This window comes from Carcharhinus amblyrhynchos, chromosome 1 (assembly GCF_965287045.1).
Source record: "Carcharhinus amblyrhynchos chromosome 1, sCarAmb.v2.hapA, whole genome shotgun sequence".
Lineage (NCBI taxonomy): Eukaryota > Metazoa > Chordata > Chondrichthyes > Carcharhiniformes > Carcharhinidae > Carcharhinus > Carcharhinus amblyrhynchos.
In genome coordinates, this window is record NC_137324.1 from 60870278 (window position 1) to 60895229 (window position 24952).

At 42.9% G+C, this 24952-nt stretch overlaps 1 protein-coding gene across 1 annotated transcript in view; it reads left to right on the forward strand.

Annotated features, from left to right (window-relative positions):
• Positions 1-24952, forward strand: part of itga1 (integrin, alpha 1) — a 181416-nt gene that overhangs the window by 104484 nt on the left and 51980 nt on the right. The window contains exons 11-14 of the mRNA XM_080185552.1: positions 2769-2913; positions 6829-6971; positions 9920-10063; positions 16942-17034. Coding sequence (XP_080041678.1) covers positions 2769-2913; positions 6829-6971; positions 9920-10063; positions 16942-17034 — 525 coding nt within the window. The remainder of the gene's footprint in view (positions 1-2768; positions 2914-6828; positions 6972-9919; positions 10064-16941; positions 17035-24952) is intronic.

The window sequence follows — 24952 nt, forward strand, 5'->3', positions numbered from 1 at the left end:
CCTTCCTCACTATCTACCACACCTCCGACTTTGGTGTCATCAGCAAATTTACTGATCCACCCAACTATACCCTCATCCAGATCATTAATAAAAATTACAAACAGCAGTGGCCCCAACACAGATCCCTGAGGCTCACCACTTGTAACCGAACTCCATGATGAATATTTACCGTCAACCACTACCCTCTGTCTCCTATCCGCTAGCCAATTCCTAATCCAGTTCCCTAGATCACCCCCAATCCCATACATCTGCATTTTGTGCAGAAGCCTACCATGGTAAACCTTATCAAACGCCTTACTAAAATCCATATACACCATGTCCACTGCCTTACCCCCATCCACCTCTTTGGTCACTTTCTCAAAAAACTCAATAAGGTTAGTAAGGCACGACCTACCCGCCACAAAACCATGCTGACTATCTCCAATCAACTCATTACTCTCCAAATAACTATAAATCCTATCCCTAATAATTTTTTCCAAAACCTTGCCCACAACAGAAGTGAGACTCACCGGTCTATAATTCCCGGGGAAGTCTCTGTTCCCCTTCTTAAACAATGGGACAACATTCGCTAACCTCCAATCATCTGGTACTATACCAGAGGCCAACGACGACCTGAAGATCAGAGCCAGAGGCTCTGCAATCACTTCTCTTGCCTCCCAGAGAATCCTGGGGTAAATCCCATCCGGACCAGGGGACTTATCTATTTTCAGACCCTCCAGAATATCCAGCACATCCTCCTTATCAACTGTAACACTGTCAATTCTACTCCCCTGCAACCCAGTGTCCTCCTCAGCTATATCCATGTCCCCCTGCGTGAACACCGAAGAGAAATATTGGTTCAATGCTTCACCAATCTCCTCCGGTTCCACACATAACTTCCCTCTGCCGTCTATAACTGGCCCTAACCTTGCCCTAACCAACCTTCTGTTCTTGACATACCTATAGAATGCCTTAGGATTCTCCTTAACCCTATCAGCCAAAGTCTTCTCATGTCCTCTTTTAGCCCTTCTTAGCTCGCTCTTCAACTCCCTCCTAGCCAATCTAAAGCTCTCTAGTGCACTATCCGAGTGCTCACGTCTCATCCGAACATAAGCCTCCTTTTTCTTTTTAACCAACGAATCAACTTTTTTAGTGCACCACGGTTCCCTAGCCTTACCAATTCCACCTTGCCTGACAGGGACATACCTATCACAGACTCGCAGTAGCTGCTCCTTGAAAAATCTCCACATTTCGGACGTTCCCAATCCCTGTAATCTCCTAGTCCAACCTATGTTTCCTAATTCTCTCCTAATAGCCTCATAATTACCCTTCCCCCAGCTAAAACCACTGGCCCGAGGTTCATGCCTATCCCTTTCCATCACTAAGGTGAACGTAACCGAATTGTGGTCACTATCACCAAAATGCACACCAACTTCCAAATCCAACACCTGATCTGGCTCATTTCCCAGCACCAAATCCAATATAGCCTCACCTCTAGGAAAGGGAGGAGGAGAGGGGGAAAGGGGAGGGGAGAGGAGAGAGGGGGAGGGGGGAAGATAAGTTACAAGATAGTTGAAAAACTGTTCAAATTGCTTTCAGTCCAAAATCAACATCACTCCAGGCATTGAGCACTGGAATGCAGATGATCCTTTTGTGTGCACTCACTCAAGTCATTGTGAACTCCTTCTCCAAAGCCTCAGAAAACAAAACTTCCATTAATCACATTGAAAACTAAGTTCCTCTTCCAATCAACTCCCTCAGCAAAACGCCTCCTCCCATCAGTTCAGATCGATGATGAGATCTTGGAAAATATGAATCATTTTTCATATTTTAGGACCCTCCTCTCAACACAGGTATGCATGGACAACAAAATGCAGCATCACCTCCATTGTGCCAGCTCAACCTATGGTTGACTGAGGAAAAGAGAATATGAGGACAAGGATTGCAAACTCGAGACTAAGGTTATGTTTCACCAGACAGCAGTGATCCCTGTGCTCCGATACACATGCCTATTCTATATCAGATACCTCAAAGCACTGGAGAAGTGCTGGCAGTGATACCTTTGCAAAATGCTCCAAATCTAGCAGCAGGAAAAGTGATCTAACAGCAGTGTCCTCTCTAAGCCAACATGTTCAGCATCCAAGTGATAAACCAGTTCCACTAGGCAGGACATGTTGCTCATATGCCTGACACCAGGCTCCCAAAGGAATGGGTCTATTTGGAATTCATTCCTCACAGGCTACTCCCAGGAGGAGCACATTAATGATGTCCTAAAGCATCTCTGAAGAGATCAAGCATCGCCCCCAACTCATGGGTTTGTGACTGACCAGAATAGAGTAGGGCCCTTCGTGAGGACAGAAAAGGACATAGAAAGACTTCATGAGGAACACGCAGCAGCAAGGTCTGGTGTCAGAGCATACAAACCTTCAAACAACTCGTGTACCCAAGCCTTCAAGCGCCACCTGCCCTGCATGTGGCAGGCCCTGCATGTGGCAGACTCTGCAGTTCACATAATGAGCAGATCAGCCACTTCAGAACTCATTGAATCAGAGTGGTAGTAAATCATCCTCAATCCCAAGAAACTGCCTAAGAAGAAAAAGGATTCCATGTAACCCTGGCAGAGTATCAACTTGGAAACTCCCTCTTTAGTTCTTATTTATTACAGTTAGCCCTTTCCAGCTGTTCACCCTGCTGACAGGACAATTTAAGCTTTGATTATTGAGTTATGTTTTTCTAGTATGAAATTATATTGCTGTATTCTTGTATATTTTCCTCATTCTAAACACTAGGACAGCATCATGTTAGGAGCAGTTGGAGCCTATGATTGGAATGGAACAGTCCTTTTGCTTAATAACAATGATGTGGTTATTCCCGACAATGAGACATTTATAAACAAATTAAAAGAAAGCAATGAACCTCTTGCTGGATATTTAGGTAAGATAATCATTGAATTGTTAGTGTGTTACAGATCACTCAGTGTTGCTAATGGCAACATGTACTTTTACGTGCATGCTGAAGAATGAAGCTGATGGAGAATGGCCTCAGCTACAGGATTTAATTGTTCCAAATTAGGAACATATTAATTGGGATGAATGTGATCAAGTGTAATATTGAAATGCTGCACTTGGTTGAAGTCATTAGGTTACATTTCAGCTTCATTTGAAGCAATTTTTTCAAGCGGCATCTCGGCCTTTTGGCTAAGATGCAAATAAGATCAAGCCTTGGAGGAGGAGCTACAGCTACTCCAATCAGCTTGGATCATGTAGATCAAGCCCAAGACAGGAGGTGAGGGCCCTGTCTTGTCAGCTTGAATCGGGAATGTTGCAACTTGTTAGGACTCTGAATTGGCTTTAATTTGACTTGATTGGATTAGAATAAAGTAAACAAAAAAAAATGTGACTTTCTGACAGATTGACTAATTACAAAAGTCATCATCGGGAAATATTGTGGGGTGAATCTTTGATTTATTGGTGGCATCCCAAGCTCTTGAGTCTGAAGTTAGATGGTTCAGATTCCACTCCAGGTAATCCTGCTGAGTGGACAGTAGAGCTCTGGCTCTGAGTTCTGCATTTGTATCCCACAGGGTATTCACTTGTGTGGGTATCCTGCCCACTACCCAGCCTCCTTCTATCACTGGGTGAAACTTAATGCTACCCCAGTCATGTGTTTGGAAGTGTGGAGGGGCATTTAATTGAGGTAGGAGGGCACATGTTGGGAGACCCACCACCTACATGCTTCCATTGATCAAGTCTGTGGCAGGAAGGTTTATGGATGGCCTTTCTGCCCGGATATTATTTGTTATTTGTTATACTCATCGGATAAGTGGGTAATTATTGGTCACTTAAGGGCCTCATTCCACTACTGCTGGTATTCAACAAGCAGTGGATTGGGGAGTCATCAGCTGGGGACCCAAAAGATAATCCTGTCGTGAACGCTTACGAGTTTGAATCATAGAATCCCTACAGTGCAGAAGGAGGCCATTCAGCCTATTGAGTCTGCACCAACAGTCGAGAAGGGCGTCCCAGCCAGGCCCAGCCCCCTGCTCTATCGCTGTAATTCATGCATCTATCTTGGCTAATCCACCTAATCTACACATCTTTGAACATTAAGGGGTAATTTAGCATAGCCAATCCAGCTAACCTGCACATCTTTGGACTGTGGGAGGAAACAGGAGCACTCAGAGGAAACCCACAAAGACACTGGAAGAATGCGTAAACTCTACACAGTCAATTGTCTTGATGGACACTTTCTTACTGCAGGCCTTCCCCAATGAAGGTGACATGTGGCTCCCACTGAAGTGGACCTCATCACCAACACTAAAGTCTGCCTACCATTTAAGTTGTAGGAAGCTGTAGGTCTCTGCTGTCAGCTGATGTAGAGATGGGAAAAGCTTCCACATCATGATCTATCAGGTTGTTAATTAGTTTGCAAGTATTTCTGCTACTTCACACTGCTTGCCAAGTAAACAGTGTGAAGAAACATGGACAGCTGGCAAATTGTTGCAAATATAAATTGATTGTAGACCCTCTAGATGAACTTAAGTTACCTGTATTCTGGAGATTGATTTTACGCCAGCATGATTTTGGGGTGCAATTTAATTTTGGAATGAGTTGCACCTTGTTGTAACAATTCAAACTTCCCATCCCTGCCAATGTTTACCTGGGCTTAGCAGTAAATGGGTGCATCCTCATTAAGATTGGCCTAAATTAAAATACATGAAGCATTACTCTCCACCAATTTGTCTTTATAAGTATTGGTTCTATAAATATATAAAAAAGAAGAGAGTAGCTAAAGCCAATGTTGGTTCATTAGAGGACAAGACTGTGAATTAGTAATGGGGAATTCAGAAATGACGGGACACTTAATCAATATTTTGCCTCGGATTTCCTGGTGGAAGACATTAGAACCATCCCAATAGTAGTAAGTAATGCAGACATTGTTGAAAAGGAGGAACTTAAAACAACTGCCATCACTAGGGAAAAAGTACTGAGCGAACTATTGGGTAAAGGCAGACAAGTCTCCAGGGCCTGAAGGCCAATATCCTAGGGTCTTAAAAATGTGGCAGCAGAGATAATGGAGGCATTGGTTATAATATTCCAAAATTCCTTGGTGCGGGAAAGGTTCCAGTGAATTGGAAAAAAAGCCAATGTAATGCCTCTGTTCAAAATGAGAGAAAGCCTGAGAACAGGGAACTATAAACTAGTTAGTTTAACATCTGTCTTTGGGAAATTGTTGGAACCCACTATTATGGAAGTAGTAACCAGGCATTTGGAAAGTCAAAATGCTTTCCATCAGAGTCAGCATGGTTTCCTAAAGGGTAAATTGTGTTTGACTAATTTGCTAGAGTTCTTCAAGGATGTAACAAGCAAACTGGATAATGGGGATCCTGGAGATATAGTATATCTGGACTTCCAGAAGTTAGATTAGGTGCCACACAAGAAGTTATTAGTCAGAGTAAGAGTAAGGGTTGGGGGCAATATTTTAGCTCGGCTGGAGGATTGGCTAAACAGCAGAGAATGGGGATAAATTTGTCTTTTTCGGGTTGGCAAGATGTAAGTAATGAGATGCCACAGGGTTCGTCCCCAGACCCAAATTATTTACATTCTATATTAATGACGTGAATGCAGGGATAGAATATACTATAGCAAAATTTACAGGTTACAATAAAATAGGTGGGAAAGCAAGTTGCAAGGAAAAAATAAGATACTTATCAGTGGAAATGATAAGTCAGGTGAGTGAGCTAAAATGTAGGGCATGGATAAGTGTGTGCGGTTATCCATTTTGATTGGGGCAATAAAAAGGCAACTTATTATCTAAATGGAGAGAATCTTCAAAATGCTTCGGTGCAGTGGGATCTGGGTGTCCTTGTGCATGAATCGCAGAAAGTTAGTATGTGGGTATAACAGGTAACATGGAAGTCAAATGTGATTATGGCATTCATTGCTAATGGAATAGAATATAGAAGTAGGGAAATGCTGTTGCAAATGTATAGAGCATTTGTGAGATCACATCTGGAGTACTGTGCACAGTTTAGGTTCCCTTAATTGAGGAAGGAAGTAAATACATTAGAGGCAGTTCAGAGAAGGTTTGCTCGATTGATTTGGGAGATTTGAAGGACTTGTCTGATGAAAAGAGATTGAGCAATTTAAGCTTATACACACAGGAGTTTAGAAGAATGAGAGGAGCTCTAATTGAGGCATATAAGATGCTAAAACAGATTGATGGGGTAGATGTGGAGCAAATGTTTCCCCTTTGTAGACATTCTAGAATGAGAGATAATAGTTTTAAGCTGAGGTGTGGCAGATTTAAAACAGAAATGAGGAGAAATTAACTCCACTCAAAGGGCCGTGAATCTGTGGAATTCTTTAACCCAGAGTGTGGAACCCACCGGAACAAATTAAAGGAGGTTTTTAATTAGCAGTGGGATGAAGGGTTATTGGGAGCTGGCAGCAAGACGGAGATGAGGCCAAGATTAGATCAGTCATGATCATATTAAATGGCAGAGCAAACTTGAAGGGCTGAATTGCCGAATCCTACTCCTAGACTTTATGTTCCTAAAAAGGGGCAATGCTTCAATTAAAAATTCTAGACGCTATGATCCTAATTGAGATATATTATTTCCACCACGGGTATATCTGAATAAAAAGATGCTCCAGTTTAATTCCATCTTCTATTTTAACATATATATAAAGAAGATAGCTATTTCGGACATATACTACAAATCTAATGAACCAGGAACCTGGCAGTATTTGCACACTAGACATGCACTTTTCATAGCATTGAAAATTTTACAAAACACTGATTCTCTGCTTGAACTTTCACTGCAATCTATTGATTTCCAATATTTAGGTTACTCTCTGACCTCTGTCTCCGTTGTTGGAGATGTGTGGTATGTTGCTGGGCAACCTCGATACAATCATACCGGACAAGTTATTATTTACACTTCAAAGGGCCAGAGGACAAATATTTTACAGACTCTGAAAGGAAAACAGGTATTTCACTAATATAATTACATCACCATTATGCTCAGCTGTATCCTTTTGAACGTTGTGATAGTATTTCTGCATCATGTTAAACAAATGAGTTTAATATTTTTCTGACTATATTTTTTAATCAAATTTTATGGTGTAGCATGAGAGAAGATATAAGACAGTTCCATTTTCTTTGTTAATTACCTAAATTTAAAACTTGTTTCCCAATTCCTAGTTCAGAACAGATCATCACGTAACAATCTAACATTATATATGACCTCAGAAGTCTGGTTTTGCCTAAAGAACGCATGAGAAACCAGAGTCTTTAATTCAGTATTGACATGCTAATCAGTAAAAGCTGAATGTTAGTTAGAGGTACAGGAAGTGGGGCACTTAGAAACCGAATCAGGTGTTTCCAATTAAATATGGATTACAGCTATGGTAACGTGGTCTGGAAACATTAGTACAGTTTTGTTAGCTGGATTCCAGTTTTGTTAAATTATCTTCTTCAAATCTCTCAGCCTCTGCTCCGAACTTTCATGGAATCATAGAATCGTACAGTCAGAAGAGGACCTTTGGCCCATCAAGTCCGCATTGACACAACAGCAACAGCTGAACTCCCACCTAATCCCACCTGCTAGCACTCGGCCCATTGCCCTAAATGTTATGACGTGCCAAGTGTTCATCCAGATACTTTTTAAAGGATGTGAGGCAACCCACCTCCACCACATTCCCAGGCAGTGCACTCCAGACTGTGACCAGCCTCTGGGTAAAAAAGTTAAACCTCCTACCCCTCACCTTAAGCCTATATCCCCTCATGACTGATCCTTCAAGTAAAGGGAACAATTGCTCTTCATCCAGTCTGTCCAAGTCTCTCATACTCTTGTGCACCTCAATCAGGTTGCCCCTCAGTCTTCTTTGCTCCAATGAAAACAACACATGCCTGCCCAACCTCTCTGCATAACTTAAATGTTTCATCCCAAACAGCATCCTGGTGAATCTCCTCTGTACCCCCTTCAGTACAATCACATCCTTCCGATAACATGGCATGGAGAATAACCAGAACTGCACACAGTACTCCAGCATTGACCTCTGTTCTGTCCATGATGACTTCCCTGCTTTTATAATCCATGCCTCAATTCATAAAGCAAGTATGTTTAAAATGTCTTTAAAAAACAAATTGTTGGGATGTAGGCAATGATGCCTGTGCTTCTTTCCCATTCTTACTTGTCCTGAGGAGTTGATGAACACCTTTCCTTTAACTGCTATAATCTTTGTGCTCATGGTGCTTCCACATTGATATTAGGTTGCAAGTTCCAGGATATGAAGGAACAGTGAGGTGTGTCCTCATCAGGATGGTGTGTGATTTGAAGGAAAACCTGCTGTCAATGGTATTCTCACACTGTCTGGGAGTGGAATGTTACAGACATTCCACAAAAAATAAATCCAACAGCTATTCCTATGTTATAGTTTTGTTGTTGTGGTATTTGTAGCTTACACATGTATGGTAGCAGTAAATTTGTAACAGATATTAGATTTTCTCCTCATTGCATGCATTAAGCAAGTGTTGGACCAATTGAACAGGGTTGGGCCATTAATAATACTAAACCAATATCAGGTTCGTCCATTTTATGATGTTGCTATCGGTTGTACATCCCTGTTCCAAAAATGCAGTTCTTTCCGTCAGAACAAGTTACAATCAGGAACCAGGTCAGTAGCTACAGTTACAGGTTCTTAGAATCATAGAATTCCTACAGTGCAGAAGGAGACCATTCAGTCCATCGAGTCTGCACTGTCCACAGTCCCACCTAGGCTCTATCCCCATTACCCTACTTATTTACACTATTAACTCCCTGACACTAAGTGGCAATTGCAGCATGGCCAATCAACCTAACCTGCACATCTTTGGAGTGTGGGAGGAAACTGGAGCGCCCAGAGGAAACCCACACGGGCACAGGGAAAATATACAAACTCCACACAGACAGTAACCCAAACCGGGAATCAAACCCAGGTCCCTGGCACTGTGAGGCAGCAGTGCTAACCACCGTGCTGCAGTGCCGGCCCAGTGACACAGTGACACAGGTTGAAACAGATTGTTTGTTAAATTGATATTGTGTTCAATCTTGAGCTGAGTTCCCAACTACATATCCTCTTTGCTTCAAGAACCACTTATTTCTACCTCCATAAAGCACCACCCTCCACCTCCAGCTCACCCTATCTGAGGATGAAGCCCTCAACTATCGCTTTGTCACCTTCAGCTCCCCAGTCTCCATCTTCTGTGAACTTAAGCTGATTTCTTAAGCATTTCTACTGCCCATATCCTATCAATCACTCAGCACCGCATGCCCATCACTCTGCTCTGTATTAGGTCTCAACCTTCAGTGCCTCAAATTTAAAATTCTCAGTCTTGTGTTGAAATCTTCCCACAGCATCATCAATAAAACTCTGAACCCTCTCAGGCCATACAATGCCCTCATCCCTAGAACTCTATATTTCTCTCACAGCTTCCATCCCTTTATCTTCTCCATTGGTATTGTGTCTGCAGCTGCCTTGGCTTGACAGCTATGGAAATTTCTTTCCCAAAACCATCGGCCTCCACAGCACCCTCTGCTTCTTTAAGAAACACAATTAAAGCAAACATCCTTGAACAATCTTTTGTTCACTCATCGTGATATCACCGTCATTGATTCAGCATCCATCTTTTTCTCATACATTTACACAGCACCTTGGGATGTTTTTCTGTGTTAAAGGTGCTAGATGAATACAGACTATTGTTGTTGTTGTGTGGTTTCTTCCTCTGGAATCCATTCAGTATTACGGTTAAACCAACTACACTTTTGCTTCCTAAAGGCCCTAGAATAAGTGCAGTAAAGTGAATGAATAAACTAAAGGTCAGTTGTATTTCTGCAAACTGAGAGAAACAAAGACTTTTTCTCCTTGTGTGACATAAATGCCATTTCTTTTTTCAGATTGGTTCGTACTTTGGCAGCTCTGTGTGTGCTGTTGACATCGATAAAGATTCATTGACTGATATTCTTTTGGTTGGCGCTCCTATGTATATGGGAACTGAGAAAGAAGAGCAAGGGAGAGTTTATGTGTACAGTTTAAAAAAGGTGATACATTTAAACATTATGCATCTGTCAAGTACAGTTACAAGCATGTCATAAAATCATACCAGGCACTAAATACCCAGTAATTTTATTTTAAAACTACAGAATAATTAAATTTCATTTTGTTGAGAGCATACTAAAAATTTGCGTTAGGGAGTACTTACAGTCATATTATCACTTGAGCATTGGGTCCCCACTCAGACTGGGAGCTGGCCCACCACAGCAACAAGTAAGGTTGTTCAGGGCTCCTCAGGCAGATATTGAGCGCTCTCCTCAAGGGAGCTGCCAGTACTCAATGCCTGAGAGATCCGACTAGTAGCTGATTTCAAAAGCTACGTATTAAATTAATTATGGGGAGGTGATGGCCTAGTTGTATTATAACTAGACTATTAATCCAGGAACTCAGCTGATGTTCTGGGACCTGGGTTCAAATCCCACCACAGCAGAAGCTGGAATTTGAACTCCATAAAAAAAATCTGGAATTAAGAATCTACTTATGACCATGAAACCATTGTTGGAAAAACCCATCTAGTTCATTTTAGGAAAGGAAATCTGACCATCCTTACCTGGTCTGGCCAACAGAGCCACAGCAACGTGGTTGACTCTCAACTGTTCTCCAAGGGCAACAAAGGATGGGCAATAAATGCTGGCCAGCCAGCAATGCCCATGTCGCACCAATTAGAACATAGCACAATATACGCCTTTCGGCCCTCGATGTTGTGCCAAGCGATTCCAAACCCAAGATCCCACTCTGTATCATTCTGATGTGCTCCATGTGCTTATCCAATAACCACTTGAAAGTTCCTAAAGTGTCTGACTCCACTATCACAGCAGGCAGTGCATTCCACACCCCAACCACTCTCTGAGTAAAGAATCTACTTCAGACATCCCTCCTATATCTCCCACCATGGACCTTATAGTTATGCCCCGTAGTAACAGCTACATTCACCAGAGGAAATAGTCTCTGAACGTCCACTCTATCTATCCCCCTCATCATCTTATAAACTTCTATTAAGTCACCTCTCATCCTCCTCCGCTCTCTAAAGAGAAGAACCCCAGCTCCCTCAAGCTTTCCTCATAAGACCTATCCTCCAAACCAGGCAGCATCCTGGTAAACCTCCTCTGCACTCTCTCCAATGCTTCTTATAGTGAGGTGACCAGAACTGCACGCAATATTCCAAATGTAATCTCACCTAAAGTACTGTAAAGGTGCAGCATAAACCCACAGCTCTTAAACTCAAACCCCCTGTTAATAAACAATAACACATTATAAGCCTTCTTCACGGCTCTAGCCACTTGAGTGGCAACCTTCAGAGATCTGTGGATATGAACCCCAAGATCTCTCTGCTCCTCCACATTCCTCAGAACCCTGCCGTTGACCCTGTAAGCCGCATTTAAGTTTGTCCTACCAAAATAAATCACCTCACACTTATCGGGGTTAAACTCCATCTGCCACTTTTCGGCCAGTTCTGTATCCTATCAATGTCTCTTTGCAGCCTACAAGAGCCCTCCACCTTATCCACTACTCCACCAATCTTGGTGTCATCAGCAAATTTACTAACTCACCCTTCAGCCCCCTCTCCAAGTCATTGATAAAAATCACAAATACAGAGGACCCAGCACTAACCCCTGTGGTACACCGCTGGTAACTGGCCTCCAGTCTGAAAATTTTCCCTCCACCACCACCCTCTGTCTTCTATGAGACATGATGTGGATATGCCGGCGTTGGACTGGAGTAAACATAGTAAAACGTCTAACAACACCAGGTTTAGGTCCAACCGATTTATTTGATAGTAAACTCACTAGCTTTCAGATTAGCCCCTTCACCCTTCATCCCATTCACCTGACGAAGGGGCTAACCCGAAAGCTTGTGAGTTTACTATCAAATAAATCGGTTGGACTTAAACCTGGTGTTGTCAGACTTTCTTCCATGAGACAGGCAGGTACTTATCCAATCGGCCAAATTTCCTTCTATCCCACACCTCCTTTCTTTCTTCATGAGCCTGCCATGGGGAACCTTATCAAATGTCTTACTAAAATCAACTGCTCTATCTTCATCTACGCACTTAGGTACCTGCTCAAAGAATTCAATCAAATTTGTGAGGCAGGACTTACCCCTCACGAAACCGTGCTGACTATCCCGGATTGAACGGAATCGTTCCAAATGGTCTTGTATCCTATCTCTCAGGACTATTTCCAATAACTTACCGACCACCGAAGTAAGACTAACTGGCCTCTAATTACCAGGGTCATTCCTATTTCCTTTCTTGAAGAGAGGAACTACATTAGCCACTCTCCAGTCCTCTGGCACTATCCCCATGGACAATGAGGACCCAAAGATCAAAGCTAAAGGCTCCACAATCTCATCCCTTGCCTCCTAAGGTATCCTAGGATGTATCTCATCTGGCCCAGGGCACTTATCAACCCTCAGGTTTTTCAAAATTGCTAATACATCTTCCCTCAGAACGTCTACCTCCTCCATCCTATCAGCCTGTATCACACACTCATCCTCAAAAACATGGCCCCTCTCCTTAGTGAACACTGAAGAAAATTATTCATTCAACGCCTCACCTATCTCTTCTGACTCCATGCGCAAGTTCCCACTACTATCCTTGATTGGCCCTAACCTCACCCTGATCATTCTTTTATTTCTCACATAAGAGTAAAAAGCTTTGGTGTTTTCCTTTATCTGACCCACCAAGGATTTCTCATGCCCCCTCCTAGCTCTCCTAAGCCCTTTTTTTAACTCATTCCTAGCTACCTTGTAACAGTCAAGCAACCCAACTGAACCTATTTTTTCATCCTTATAAATTCATCCTTATAATTAATAAAGAAAAATTTTCAAAATTCCCCCTTTTCAACTTTCAGTCTCAATCCAAACAAGAAATGGAATGTTAGAGACAAGCATATTTTTCTGGCTTTACCCATCTCCCTCCAACCCTGACCTTTTTTTTTTCAGATTAAATTGTTGCTTTGTATGCTTTTAATTATTTTTTAATTTAAAATTAATCAAAAACCAAGGTTAGGGCCAATCAAGGATAGTAGTGGGAACTTGTGCATTGAGTCAGAAGAGATATTGAATGAATACTTTCCTTCAGTGTTCACTAAGGAGAGGGGCCATGTTTTTGAGGATGAGTGCGTGATACAGGCTGATAGGATGGAGGAGGTAAATGTCCTGAGGGAAGATGTATTAGCAATTTTGCAAAACTTTTTTGATATTTTTGTTTGCCAAAAATGGGATTTATGCTGGGGAGATCTCAATTTAAGATCTTCCCTCCCCTTCCCCAATGACACAATGGCAGGAATTTTACAGGCATACTTGCCCCAAAATCGGGGCGGGCGAGGCTCACTGACCGTCATTCCCCACTGGCGTCAAGCAGGAGGGAACAAGTCTCAGGCGGGTGAGGCAGTAAAATTCCAGCAAATAAGAACGTAAAAACATAAGAACTCGGAGCAGGAGTAGGCCATCTAGCCCCTCGAGCCCACTCCGCCATTCAAAAAGATCATGGTTGATCTTTTCATGGATTCAGCTCCACTTACCCACCCGCTCACCATAACCCTTAATTCCTTTACTGTTCAAAAATGTATCTATCTTTGCCTTAAAAACACTCAGTGAGGTAGCCTCAAATGCTTCACTGGGCAGGGAGTTCCACAGATTCATAACCCTTTGGTTGAAGAAGTTCCTACCCAACTCATTCCTAAATCTGCTCCCCCTTATTTTGAGGCCATGCCCCCTAATTCTAGTTTCACCTGCCAGTGGAAACAACTTCTCTGCTTCTATTTTATCTATTCCCTTCATTATCTTATATGTTTCTATAAGATCTCCCCCTCATTCTTCTGAATTCCAATGAGTATAGCCCCAGTCTACTCAGTCTCTCCTCATAACCCAACCCCCTCAACTCCAGAATCAACCTAATGAACCTCCTCTGCATCCCCTCCAGTGCCAGGAAAATCCTTTCTCAAGTAGGGAGACAAAAATTGTACACCGTACTCCAGGTGTGGCCTCACCAGCACCTTATACAGCTACAACATAATCTTGCTGTTTTTAAACTCCATCCCTCTAGCAATGGAGGACAAAATTTCATTTGCCTTCTTAATTACCTGCTGCACCTGCAAACCAACTCCTTGAGATTCCTGCACAAGGATACCCAGGTGACACCCATCATGCTGCAATGTATTACCAATCAAATAATAGTCCATTTTGCTGTTATTCCTACAAAATGGATGACCTCACATTTACCAACACCGTACTCCATCTGCCAGACCCTCGCCCACTCTCTTAGACTATCTCTATCCCTTTGCAGACTCTCAGTGTCCTCTGCACACTTTCTCTTCCACCCATCTTAGTGTCATCTACGAATTTGGTTCCCGACTCCAAATCATCAATGTAAATCGTAAAAAATTATGGCCCCAACACTGATCCCTGAGGCACGCCACTAGTCACTGATGTTTCCGGGCGTGGACCTGATGTACAGACTTTAAAATAAATATTATTTAAGAGCTTGATGGCATAGAGCCATCCATGATATTTCTCCCCCTCCCCAGCGGCATGACATCATACCAGCGCCAACCGGAAATGAAAACCAGCTGTAATGATCACACCAGGGGCACAGAGGTACCTGTAACCCCTGAAGGCTGAGGGAAATACCTGGTGACTGCTTCTGGCACCCTGGTGCCAGAGAACCCTGGCACCCTGGGAGTGTTCCATGACAGTGTCAGTGAATGGGGGGAATTGCCTCCTCCATCGGCAGTGATTCCCCTTCTGTGTAAGTATGGTGGCTCCCTTTATCCGTTGTGGTTGGGGGGGGTGGGGAGCAGAGGGTGGAACTGTCCCTTCTGCGTGTGTGAGTTTCGGGGGTGTTCCTCTTATCAACAGGGAGTGTCCCAATACCTGTGCAGTGTGGGGGGAGGGGTCTTAATCCAATTTTAAGATTGGGACATCCTTTTGAAAGGGAGAAGTAGGGTGCCCCCCTTTAGAAGAGTTGGCAGCCATAATGGGATTTGCGCCTGTGGCAAATGGGCACTTAGAATCTCGCCCGTCTGCTTTTAACAATCCAAAAATGCACCTTACCTCTTCCAAAGGTGTCCTAGGACCATATCTAAAAGGGCGTGCCAGATGACCAGAGAACTCTGGCATTTTCAGATCTTCTTCTGCCAGACCTAAAGTGCACAAGTCGTGTTTCGGACATCCCATGAGTGAAAACTAGATCTGACTGAAGAACTGCCTGTAATGTGCAATTGCTTCTGTGAACCTGGATCTGCAATTTAAAAGTGACCTCAATTCCCTCCCTCAACAAATATGATGTGGACCAGATTTGAGGGCGGGACTTCCAGATTCCAGCACTTTTGCTAAAACAGAGGGAGCCTTTAAACCTACAGGAAATTTCAGGCCTTTGTTTCCCAATGCTCCTCTGAAGCATTTAATGATTTATTACATTTAAAGTTTCTTATATGTTATATATATAAGTTATTAGAAGCATTAAAAAAACACTTCAATTTAAGTCTCTTCATTATTAAAATTATTAATTATTCAAATTAAAATGGTTATTTCTCAGCTTTTGGACAAATTCAAAAAATGTTGCCAAAATGAGAAATATCTTTCTTGGAGAGTGTTGTTTCAGATTATTATTTTAATGTTAAATAATACAGGATTTATATAATCCATATGAAAGACATGAGTCACTACACAGCATGTAGTGAGAGAAAAACCCAATGACATATGCATTCAATCTCCCCAAAAGAACTAGGAATAGCTTTCTTTTCATCTTCTTTCCCCTCAGCACACTCACATTGGTGAACAGTAATATACTGTTCAAACAGAGTTGGCATTGATCTGAATTTTAACACAGCTCATTGATTTAGAAATATGTAAACCTGACTCTGGGAGTTGAATTTTTCCACAGAAGCTGAAACCACTCCACCACGAGTGGAAGTGGAAGCTGACCCCATTTTGGGAGGTGGCAGGATTTAGGGCAGCGTCTTGCTGCCAGTGTCAGTTAACAGTCTGCCACCAAGGCTGCCAACCAACTAAGGATAACGGTCCATCCATAGGAGCTGCTGGCCCACTTAGTTAGCGAATATCTGAGCAGAATCAGCTGTGCTGCTGCAAATGGTGGCTATCGCTGAGGCTACAGCTCCAGGGTGATCAGACTCCCCAAGATGTTTAATTTTCTTTAGGAAAATTGGGGTCATGCAGGCAGATCCTTGCTCTTGTGAGGTCTGGGAGGATGGATCGGTGGAGGGGGTGGGGAGAGGGGGGTGCGGGGGGCAAGGGTTTAGCCAGGATCCATGGTGGCTAGTTAGGCATGGGGGCAGCTATTGCCACTGGGTGGCCTCTCTATGGGCCATAGAGTGCCACCTTAACCCTTCAAACCCGTTGGAAGGCCACCAGAGTTTATCTGGCTGTGTCCCCACACAGCTGATGCCAGCAAAAATAAGCAAGAGGGCAGGAAGTGACCCTTACTTGGTCACTCAAGTGACGGGAGCAGTCATGCGAATGAGGTATGGCTGTCTGCATTCCCCCCCCAATGCCATTCATCATTAACATATGACTTTTAAAGCTGAAGCATTTTTCCGCTTCTTTCCCTTACTCAGTAGAGGTGTTAGGCAAGACTTACAATAAAGTTTCAATAGCAGCACAGAACGTGTAAAACCTTCAGCTATGATCCGACTCCTATCCTCCACCATAACATAAAAGTTTAAAGTTTTTATTTATTAATCACAAGTAAGGCCTACATTAACACTGCAATGAAGCTACTGTGAAATTCCCCTAGTCGCCACAAGCTCAGCAAATTGCAATGAACATTTGTCACTGCCTCAAACACATCGACATTGGTTAAATTATAATCGACATCTCATCCTTAATTTCTTTCTTATTTTAGAAGAAGTTTCAATTTGACATGATGCTTGAGCCACTGAAGCAGCAGTGCAGCTGCCTTTCTGTCTCATCCCTTCATTCAGGCAGATCGAATAAGGTAAGGAAGAAATGTATTGCATTCTGTTGAAAACGGCACACACACAAAGGACACCTGGAGAACATCAGAACTTATAATGGTTCTGACAAATTTGGAGGTGTTTCTGGTGCATGCTTTAATCTAGATGTTAAGCCTCTCACGTGCATAAATAAGGCATTTAATACCCATTTTAGATCCCCTTGCCAATACTGAAGAGACACAAGCAGTGCAAAGCCAGCTTAGCATTATTCAGTGGTCCCAACAGTCTAAGAAGCAGCAACAACTTGGACAGGCAAGTGACAAGTAACGTTTGTGTCAGGCAATGACCATCTCCAACAAGAGGGCATCTAACCAATACTCCAAGATATTCAAAGGCATTATCATCACTGAATCCACCTACTATTAATATCCTGAGGGCTACCATAAATCAGAAACTGAATTGGACCACCTATATAATTGGGTAATTAGCTCAAGTGGTGGAGCGCTTGCTTAGCATGTGACAGGTAGTAGATCGATGCCCACATTCTCCACTCTGATTTTAGGATGGCTTGGTGGCACAGTGGTTAGCATTGCTACCTCACAGTGCGAGGGACCTGGGTTCAATTCCAAGCTGGGTTGTTGTCTGTGTGGAGTTTGTACATTCTTCCTATATTTGTTCTATCTATGGCTATTTTTCATAAAAGGAGGGTACAGCTTGAAACTTGTCTTTTTCAAAATGACACCACAGAGGCCTTTCTTTTCTCTTCTTCCCATGCTTGTTGGCTGCCCTCAACAGAAGGCCTCAGGAATTCACTGCACTTGATTGTTCTCACTTGGCCTGAGTGGAAGGTTGAGTGATAAAAGAGCGTTTTAATTTCCAGATAAGTAACTGCGGGCGAAGTGGCAATCTGCTTCTGACTGCCGCTCCAGAAAAGATCCAGGCCATAATTTTCACGGTTGAAACTAATTAGTAACAGAATGGCTCAGGTTCTTCCATGCTGACAAGATTGTTGACATGCAGTAAATTGCATTGCTGTGTGCTCTAATCCCCACCTTGCCAACGTGCTCCAAAGTTTGCAGGCTTTGTTGCTGACACAGCAAGCAGTGAATCAGATACTCAGCTAAGAGCTGAAGTGAGACCTCTATCACCATCTGGAACCCTCAGGAGAGTCTCAATGAGTGAAAGTCAAACTTCGAAACAATCTTTCATTTGTAATTATTTTCGGGTGTAATGTTGTATTGTGAGCCTGGAGCTTTTCAGTTTCCATGTCGTGTGTGTTCTACAAACTCGGGCCATTTCAAATTCCCACTTTATAACTTATTGATAATTTGGAAATAAATAATTACTGACTTTCATTTACATCGATTATAGGCCCTCAGATCAGTTAACTAATCTAAAGTTGAATTTTGCACTTGCAGAGAGGGTCTGAGTTTGGATAAGACTGAAGATCACAAATCTTTTAGAATAGCAACATGTCACATAATGAGAAGTTAACTTTCTTCTCAGTAAATCAATTTTGATGTGTGTATACATGAGTATCCTCATAGCTGAAATAGAAGCACAATTGGGGTTATTGGAAAAGATATATTTGTTGAGTCAGTGACTGCAGTGAGATTAAATACTATGGAAAAATAGAGAAGAGATTATTTTAATTCTGAAAATGACCTCATCTGGATATAAGGCATGGCAATATTAAAGTTGAAAATGTCATGATACTCAAAGATTCCAATTGTTTGTGTTATGTTCAGGGGGGGTTTAATTTAAACAGCCTTGATTTCTCCTCTCATTACCTGTCCATAAACAGGTAATGAGGTTTGATTTTTTTTAACAAGTGTAAGGCGTGTTTTCCACAATCCTTAAATGTGGAGTGTTCCAATCCTCTGTGAATAACTTGCAAAGCAAACCTGATTTAAGATCAAATGAGGTGGTTGGTTTATTTCACACACACGCACACAGACAGACACACAGACACACCCACAGACAAAACTCAGAGACGGGGATTTCAATGTCTGCCTAAAAGCAAATTACTGCAGATGCTGGAATCGGAAACCAAAAGAGAAAACATGGAATATCTCAGCAGATCTGGCAGCATTGGAAGGAGAGAAAAGAGCTGATGTTTCGAGTCCAGATGACCCTTTGTCAATCTGTCAGTTTACAACTTCTCTGCCGTTTGGCCTTTCACATCCTTTATTCTCTCTATGGACAGCCTTTTCCCCTGGTTTCTGTGGCTATGACTCATCTTTCATTCCCTCCCCCTGCAGTTTAGATATCTCCCACTTTCTATGCCTTTTAGCTTTAACAAAGGACTGGAAACATCAGCTCTTTTCTCTCCTTACAGATGCTGCCAGAGCTGCTGAGATTTTCCAGCGTTTTCTCTTTTGGTTTCAATGTCTGCCCCTTTTTTCACTCATACAATCCAAAGAGGGATCAGGGAAAGGAAGGAGGTTCAGGATCAGACCACAATGAAATCAGAGGTTTAATGAAATGTTTCTTCAGAAGGGAGACCATCTGTTGCAGGGTGATCCATCTTTCCAGGCACAAGACTGCCACTAGGGTTGAAAGCACATAGGGTTCTGTTAGTCTTGATGGCACTACGTCCAGTGTTCCAATAGTTTTGATGAGGACCAGAGTTCTTTCTGCTGCGACTAGCTTGATGGTAAGATGATGGTCAGTGCAGGCTTTTTGCCTGGAGATACTGTGGGTGGGATACTGTGAGTCTCCAGCCACGTGTTTTCCGGCAGTGAGAAGTGGTGCACCAATCGCTGGTGTCGAGATTCTCTGGTCGCACCATTGTCAATGGTGCATTGATGTCACCAGGAAATCCATGGCAGGGATGTGCTGCTGGTGAGACAAGAGAATCCACTTTTGTGAACGTCCATAGAATTCACCCTGTTTCTCTTCGGAAGTCAAACAGTGACCACATATAACTTCCAACAGCTTGTCTTAATTAAGTAACACTGATTTCAGATTGTTAAGCAAGCCTCAGGGTGAAATCCATTGTGTATTGAAACAGGTGACACTTAGACCAGGCTTGTCCAATCTTTGTACTCAGGGGACTATATTTGCAGATTTTTCTCATTCAAGGGGACAATTAATAGATCTTTGGAAAATAGGGTTTGACACAGCAATAAGCTGAATTATGTTAAAAAGTTGAGATTTTAAGGAAAGAAACAGTTGCTGAGCAAAAGTACAGCAATGTCTTAGCAAAAATTGTTTATTTAAAACAGAGTAAGTAGCAAAAACCAACAACATATGAGAGGCTCAGTGCGATGTGAGTCGGTGAGTGTGAGTGGGAACATGGAAAAGTGATGGTGTGTAGTAGTGAGAGAGAGTTGGAAAATGGCATATCTAGGTCAGACTCACATTCGGCTGCACACACTCATTCAGTGACATGCACTAGCATCTACACTCCACTCAGTCACTCACACACACTCAGTCACTCACATACACCACTGCACACTCACTCAGTCACTCACACACACCAAACACACACTCACTCAGTCACTCACGCACACCACTCAGTCACTCACACACAACTCCACACACTCACTCAGTTACTCATCCCCACACATTCACACCTCACTGGGCCAAAGGTAACCTCATCTTTCCCCATGTGGGAGAAAATGAGGCTGTCGAGATTTGGGCAGCCCTCATTTCTGAGCACCGAACAGCACCATCAATTCCCGTCTGAGCTCTGAACACCCACCAGACTCTTCCTGGCCACTCCTGCAACTAAGTTTCAGGTTGCCTGAAGTCAAGGCTGGAGCTCTTGTCCAAGGCCACAGCTGATTAGGCCACCACCCTCCCTTATGGGCTTAAAATTCCACCTAACTGAACATACTGGTTCAATCTGAGAATTTGAGGTGGCAAATTGGAGGTGGATTTTTTAAATTTCATTTACAGGATGTGGGCATCGCTTTCTAGGCCAATATTTATCGCCCATCTCTCATTGTTCTTGAGAAGGTGGTAGTGAGCTGCCTTCTTGAACCACTAGGCACACTCGGTACACCCACAGTGCTATTAGGGAGGGAATCCCAGGATTTTGACCCAGAATTAAATCTGTTTGAAAAGTTAATTCTACTTTTGAGACAAGGAGACATTATGTTTTTTACATTGAGAGAGAACTGGTAGTTTTAAATGTGACTTCTGGGATATAAACATCTGTCTACAAAGCTTCCTTTGGAAATCCCTTCTCAATAGACAGATATTTCACTTGAGGCAAAACCCCCACGCTGGGCCTCTTTCCCAAGTTAGCCAAGTTTAAATAGACAGAACGGGCAACACTGAACAAATCCTGGCTGTCAGATTTCAGTTGGAACTTACCTACTTCAACAGATAGTTCACCCCCAGAATAACTCAATTTCAAAGCAATAAACTGCATGTCACGTGGACCAGAGACAACTGTCACGTGGTTCGCCCCTCCAATTTTTCCCGGTGTCAATTCTCTGTCTCCTCTGTATATCTCCTTTTCTACCATGATATTCTCCCTTTTATATTCTGGCAGTGACAGTCTGCCTGACTGAAATTTGCAAGTGGTTTCTTTTTGTTTTTTTTCTTACCAAAGGCAACGTCAACTCAGCGTTTACAACCGTATGTGTAAGGTGATCAGGCTGCAAATTTACAATGAAACATTTTTAATCAGCAAAAAAGCTAAGGGTGGAAATTTCACTTTAAAAATATTTAGGCATTGGGACCATTTATAGAATCAGACAATCCCTATTGTGCAGGAGGAGGCCATTCAGCCCATTGAGTCTGCACTGATTACAATCCCACCCAGACCCTATTCCTGTAACCCTTATTTACCCCACTAATCCCCCTGACACTAGGTCAATTTAGTACGGCTAATCAACCTAACCTGCACTTTGGACTGTGGGAGGAAACCGGAGCACCCGGGGGAAACCCACACAGACATGGGGGAAAAATTGCAAACTCCACTCAATCAGTGACTCGAAGTCGTAATTGAACCCGGGTCCTTGGCATTGTGAGGCAGCAACTGCTAACCACTGTGCCACTGTGCTGTCCCTTTACCAATTTCCCCTATGCTGACCCTACCTGCTGGGCACTGATCCCAGGTAGGTCAGAGATGCATCAACTGAATGAGTTTCCTGAGAGGCGGTTAATGGAAAGACCACTTTTGTCTTTGCTATCCAATAATGGAGAGCAGCAGGGGATTCCTGAGGTGGAAGCACAGGACATTACAGGCACTCCAATGGAGTCCTGCAGCATTGTGAACAATGTATAATTTTAAGTTGAATTTATAAACATGTTTGTGTGTTACGAAAGGTAAAAATGATTTTACTTTAATTTACATCTTTCTTTTGCAAACCTTGATGCCCAGGAGACTGCATAGACTTGTGACTAAAAGGTTTCAGGTCTTTAGGGTTTGTTGGTACAGGTATATTTTTAATGAAGTCACACAACATCTGAAGTTAAAGAGACGGGTTAAAAGGAATTGAAGGTTTAATGATTATGGAAGAAAACACAAAATAGCAAAGTTTTACTGTTTACTGATCCAGTGACACAGACACAGAAAAGTCAGGAATTAGGAGGGGTGTTCAGTGTATGTCAGAGAGGGAAGATGGAGATTTTAAGCTCTCTGAGAAGAAAACAAATGACAAGACTATTGGGACAATGGTTAACTGAATAATCAGTTATGCATCAGGATGACTAAGACCTGAGTTTATCCAGCATCTTCTGTTTTTATTTCAGATTCAGCCAGCATCCGCAGTATTTTGCTTTTGTTACAATATGGTGCAAACTGAACAGACTGATTTCCTGAGGATGTAGATTGAATGTACAAATTCCCACAATCCCAGCAGAGAGTAATAGAAATGCACATTTGTGTGGTCTGTGCATCTAGGCCCAAACCCAGCCTGGGACTGGACCATGCTCTCCCTTTCATTGGTGTTTAAAATTGACAAACAAAAATGTGAGCATACAAACCAAAATATAGCTGCAATAACAGGCAGACAGAAACTTCCTCACCTGTGAATGATCAGGTATTTCTGATGCATTTAGTGAGTGGCATTTGACTGTTAGCCAATACGCATCGACCAATACAATCTTTCTAGAAGCAAGGATTTGAATGGTGGTTCTCATCCCAAATATCTGTCATTCTGGTTTGATTTTACCAGATTTTTTTGGATTTTCAATCAAAAGTGAAAATGGTCAGAAAAATCTGGTTAAAAAAATGATTTCATATTTATTGTGCGTAGAATCCCTACAGTGCAGAAGGAGGACATTCGGCCCATTGAGTCTGTACTGACTGTCTGACAGAGTATCTTATCTAGGCCCTCTCCCCCACCCTATCCACATAACTCTATGCATTTCCCATAGCTAATCCATCTAACCTACACACCTTGGGACACTAAGTGGCAATTTAGCATGGCCAATCCACCTAACCTGCACATCTTTAGCCTATGGGAGGAAACCAGAGCACCCAGAGGAAACCACGTAGACACAGTGAGGATGTGCAAACTCCACACAGACAGTGATCTGAGGCTGAAATCGAAGTAAGAAGTCTCACAACGCCAGGTTTAAGTCCAACCAGTTTATTTGATAGTAATCTCACAAGCTTTCAGAAACGGTGTTCCTTTGTCAGGTGTGTGGAAGGTTCTGATCAGAGAAAGGCGTATGAAGGCACACACAGTTTACAGAATACCGATTAGAATGCAAGTCTTTGTAGCTAACCTGCTATCCAAGTCTTAAAGATTCAGTGAATGGAGATAGCATTAAGCATAGGTTAAAGAGATGTGAATTGCCTCTAGACAGGACAGTAAGTGAGATTTTACAAGCCCAGGCAAGTCATGGGGATTACACAAAGTGCGACATGAACCCCAGACATGAACAATCACTAAAACAATTATATAATGATATCAACAAGTTCCATCCCACCATCGGACTCACCATGGACTATTCTCCGGAATCGGTGGCTTTCTTGGACACACGCATCTGCATAAAGGATGGTCACCTCAGCACCTCACTGTACCACAAGCCCACAGACAATCTCAAGATGCTCCACTTCTCCAGCTTCCACCCTAATTACATTAAAGAAGCTATTCCCTATGGACAAGGCCTCCGTATACACAGGATCTGCTCAGATGAGGAGGATTGCAACAGACACCTCCAGATGCTGAAAGATGCCCTCATAAGAACAGGATATGATGTTCAACTCATCGATCGACAGTTCCGACACGCCACAGCGAAAAACCGCACTGACCTCCTCAGAAGACAAACACGGGACACGGTGGACAGAGTACTCTTCATCATCCAGTACTTCCCCGGAGCAGAGAAGCTACAACATCTTCTCCAGAGTCTTCAACACATCATTGATGAAGACGAACATCTCGCCAGGGCCACCCCCACACCCCCACTTCTTGCCTTCAAACAACCACACAACCTCAAACAGACCATTGTTCACAGCAAACTACCCAGCCTTCAGGAGAACGGTGACCACACAACCCTGCCACAGTAACCTCTGCAAGACATGCCAGATCATCGACATGGATGACATCATCTCCCTTGAGAACACCGCCCACCAGCTACACAGCACATACTCATGCAACTCAGCCTACGTTGTCTACCTAATATGTTGCAGGAAAGGATGTCCTGAAGCATGGTACACTGGGGAGACCATGCAGACGCTACAACAACGAATGAATGAACATCGCTCGACAATCACCAGGCAAGACTGTTCCCTCCCTGTTGGTGAACACTTCAGCAGTCACAGGCATTTGGTCTCTGATCTTCGGGTAAGCGTTCTGCAAGGCAGCCTTCACAACACACGACAGCGCAGAGTCGCTGAGCAGAGACTGATAGCCAAGTTCCACACACATGAGGACGGTCTCAACAGGGATCTGGGGTACATGTCGCACTGTCTGTAACCCCCATGACTTGCCTGGACTTGGAGGCAATACACATCTGTCAGGAGACAATACACATCTCTTTGACCTATGCTTA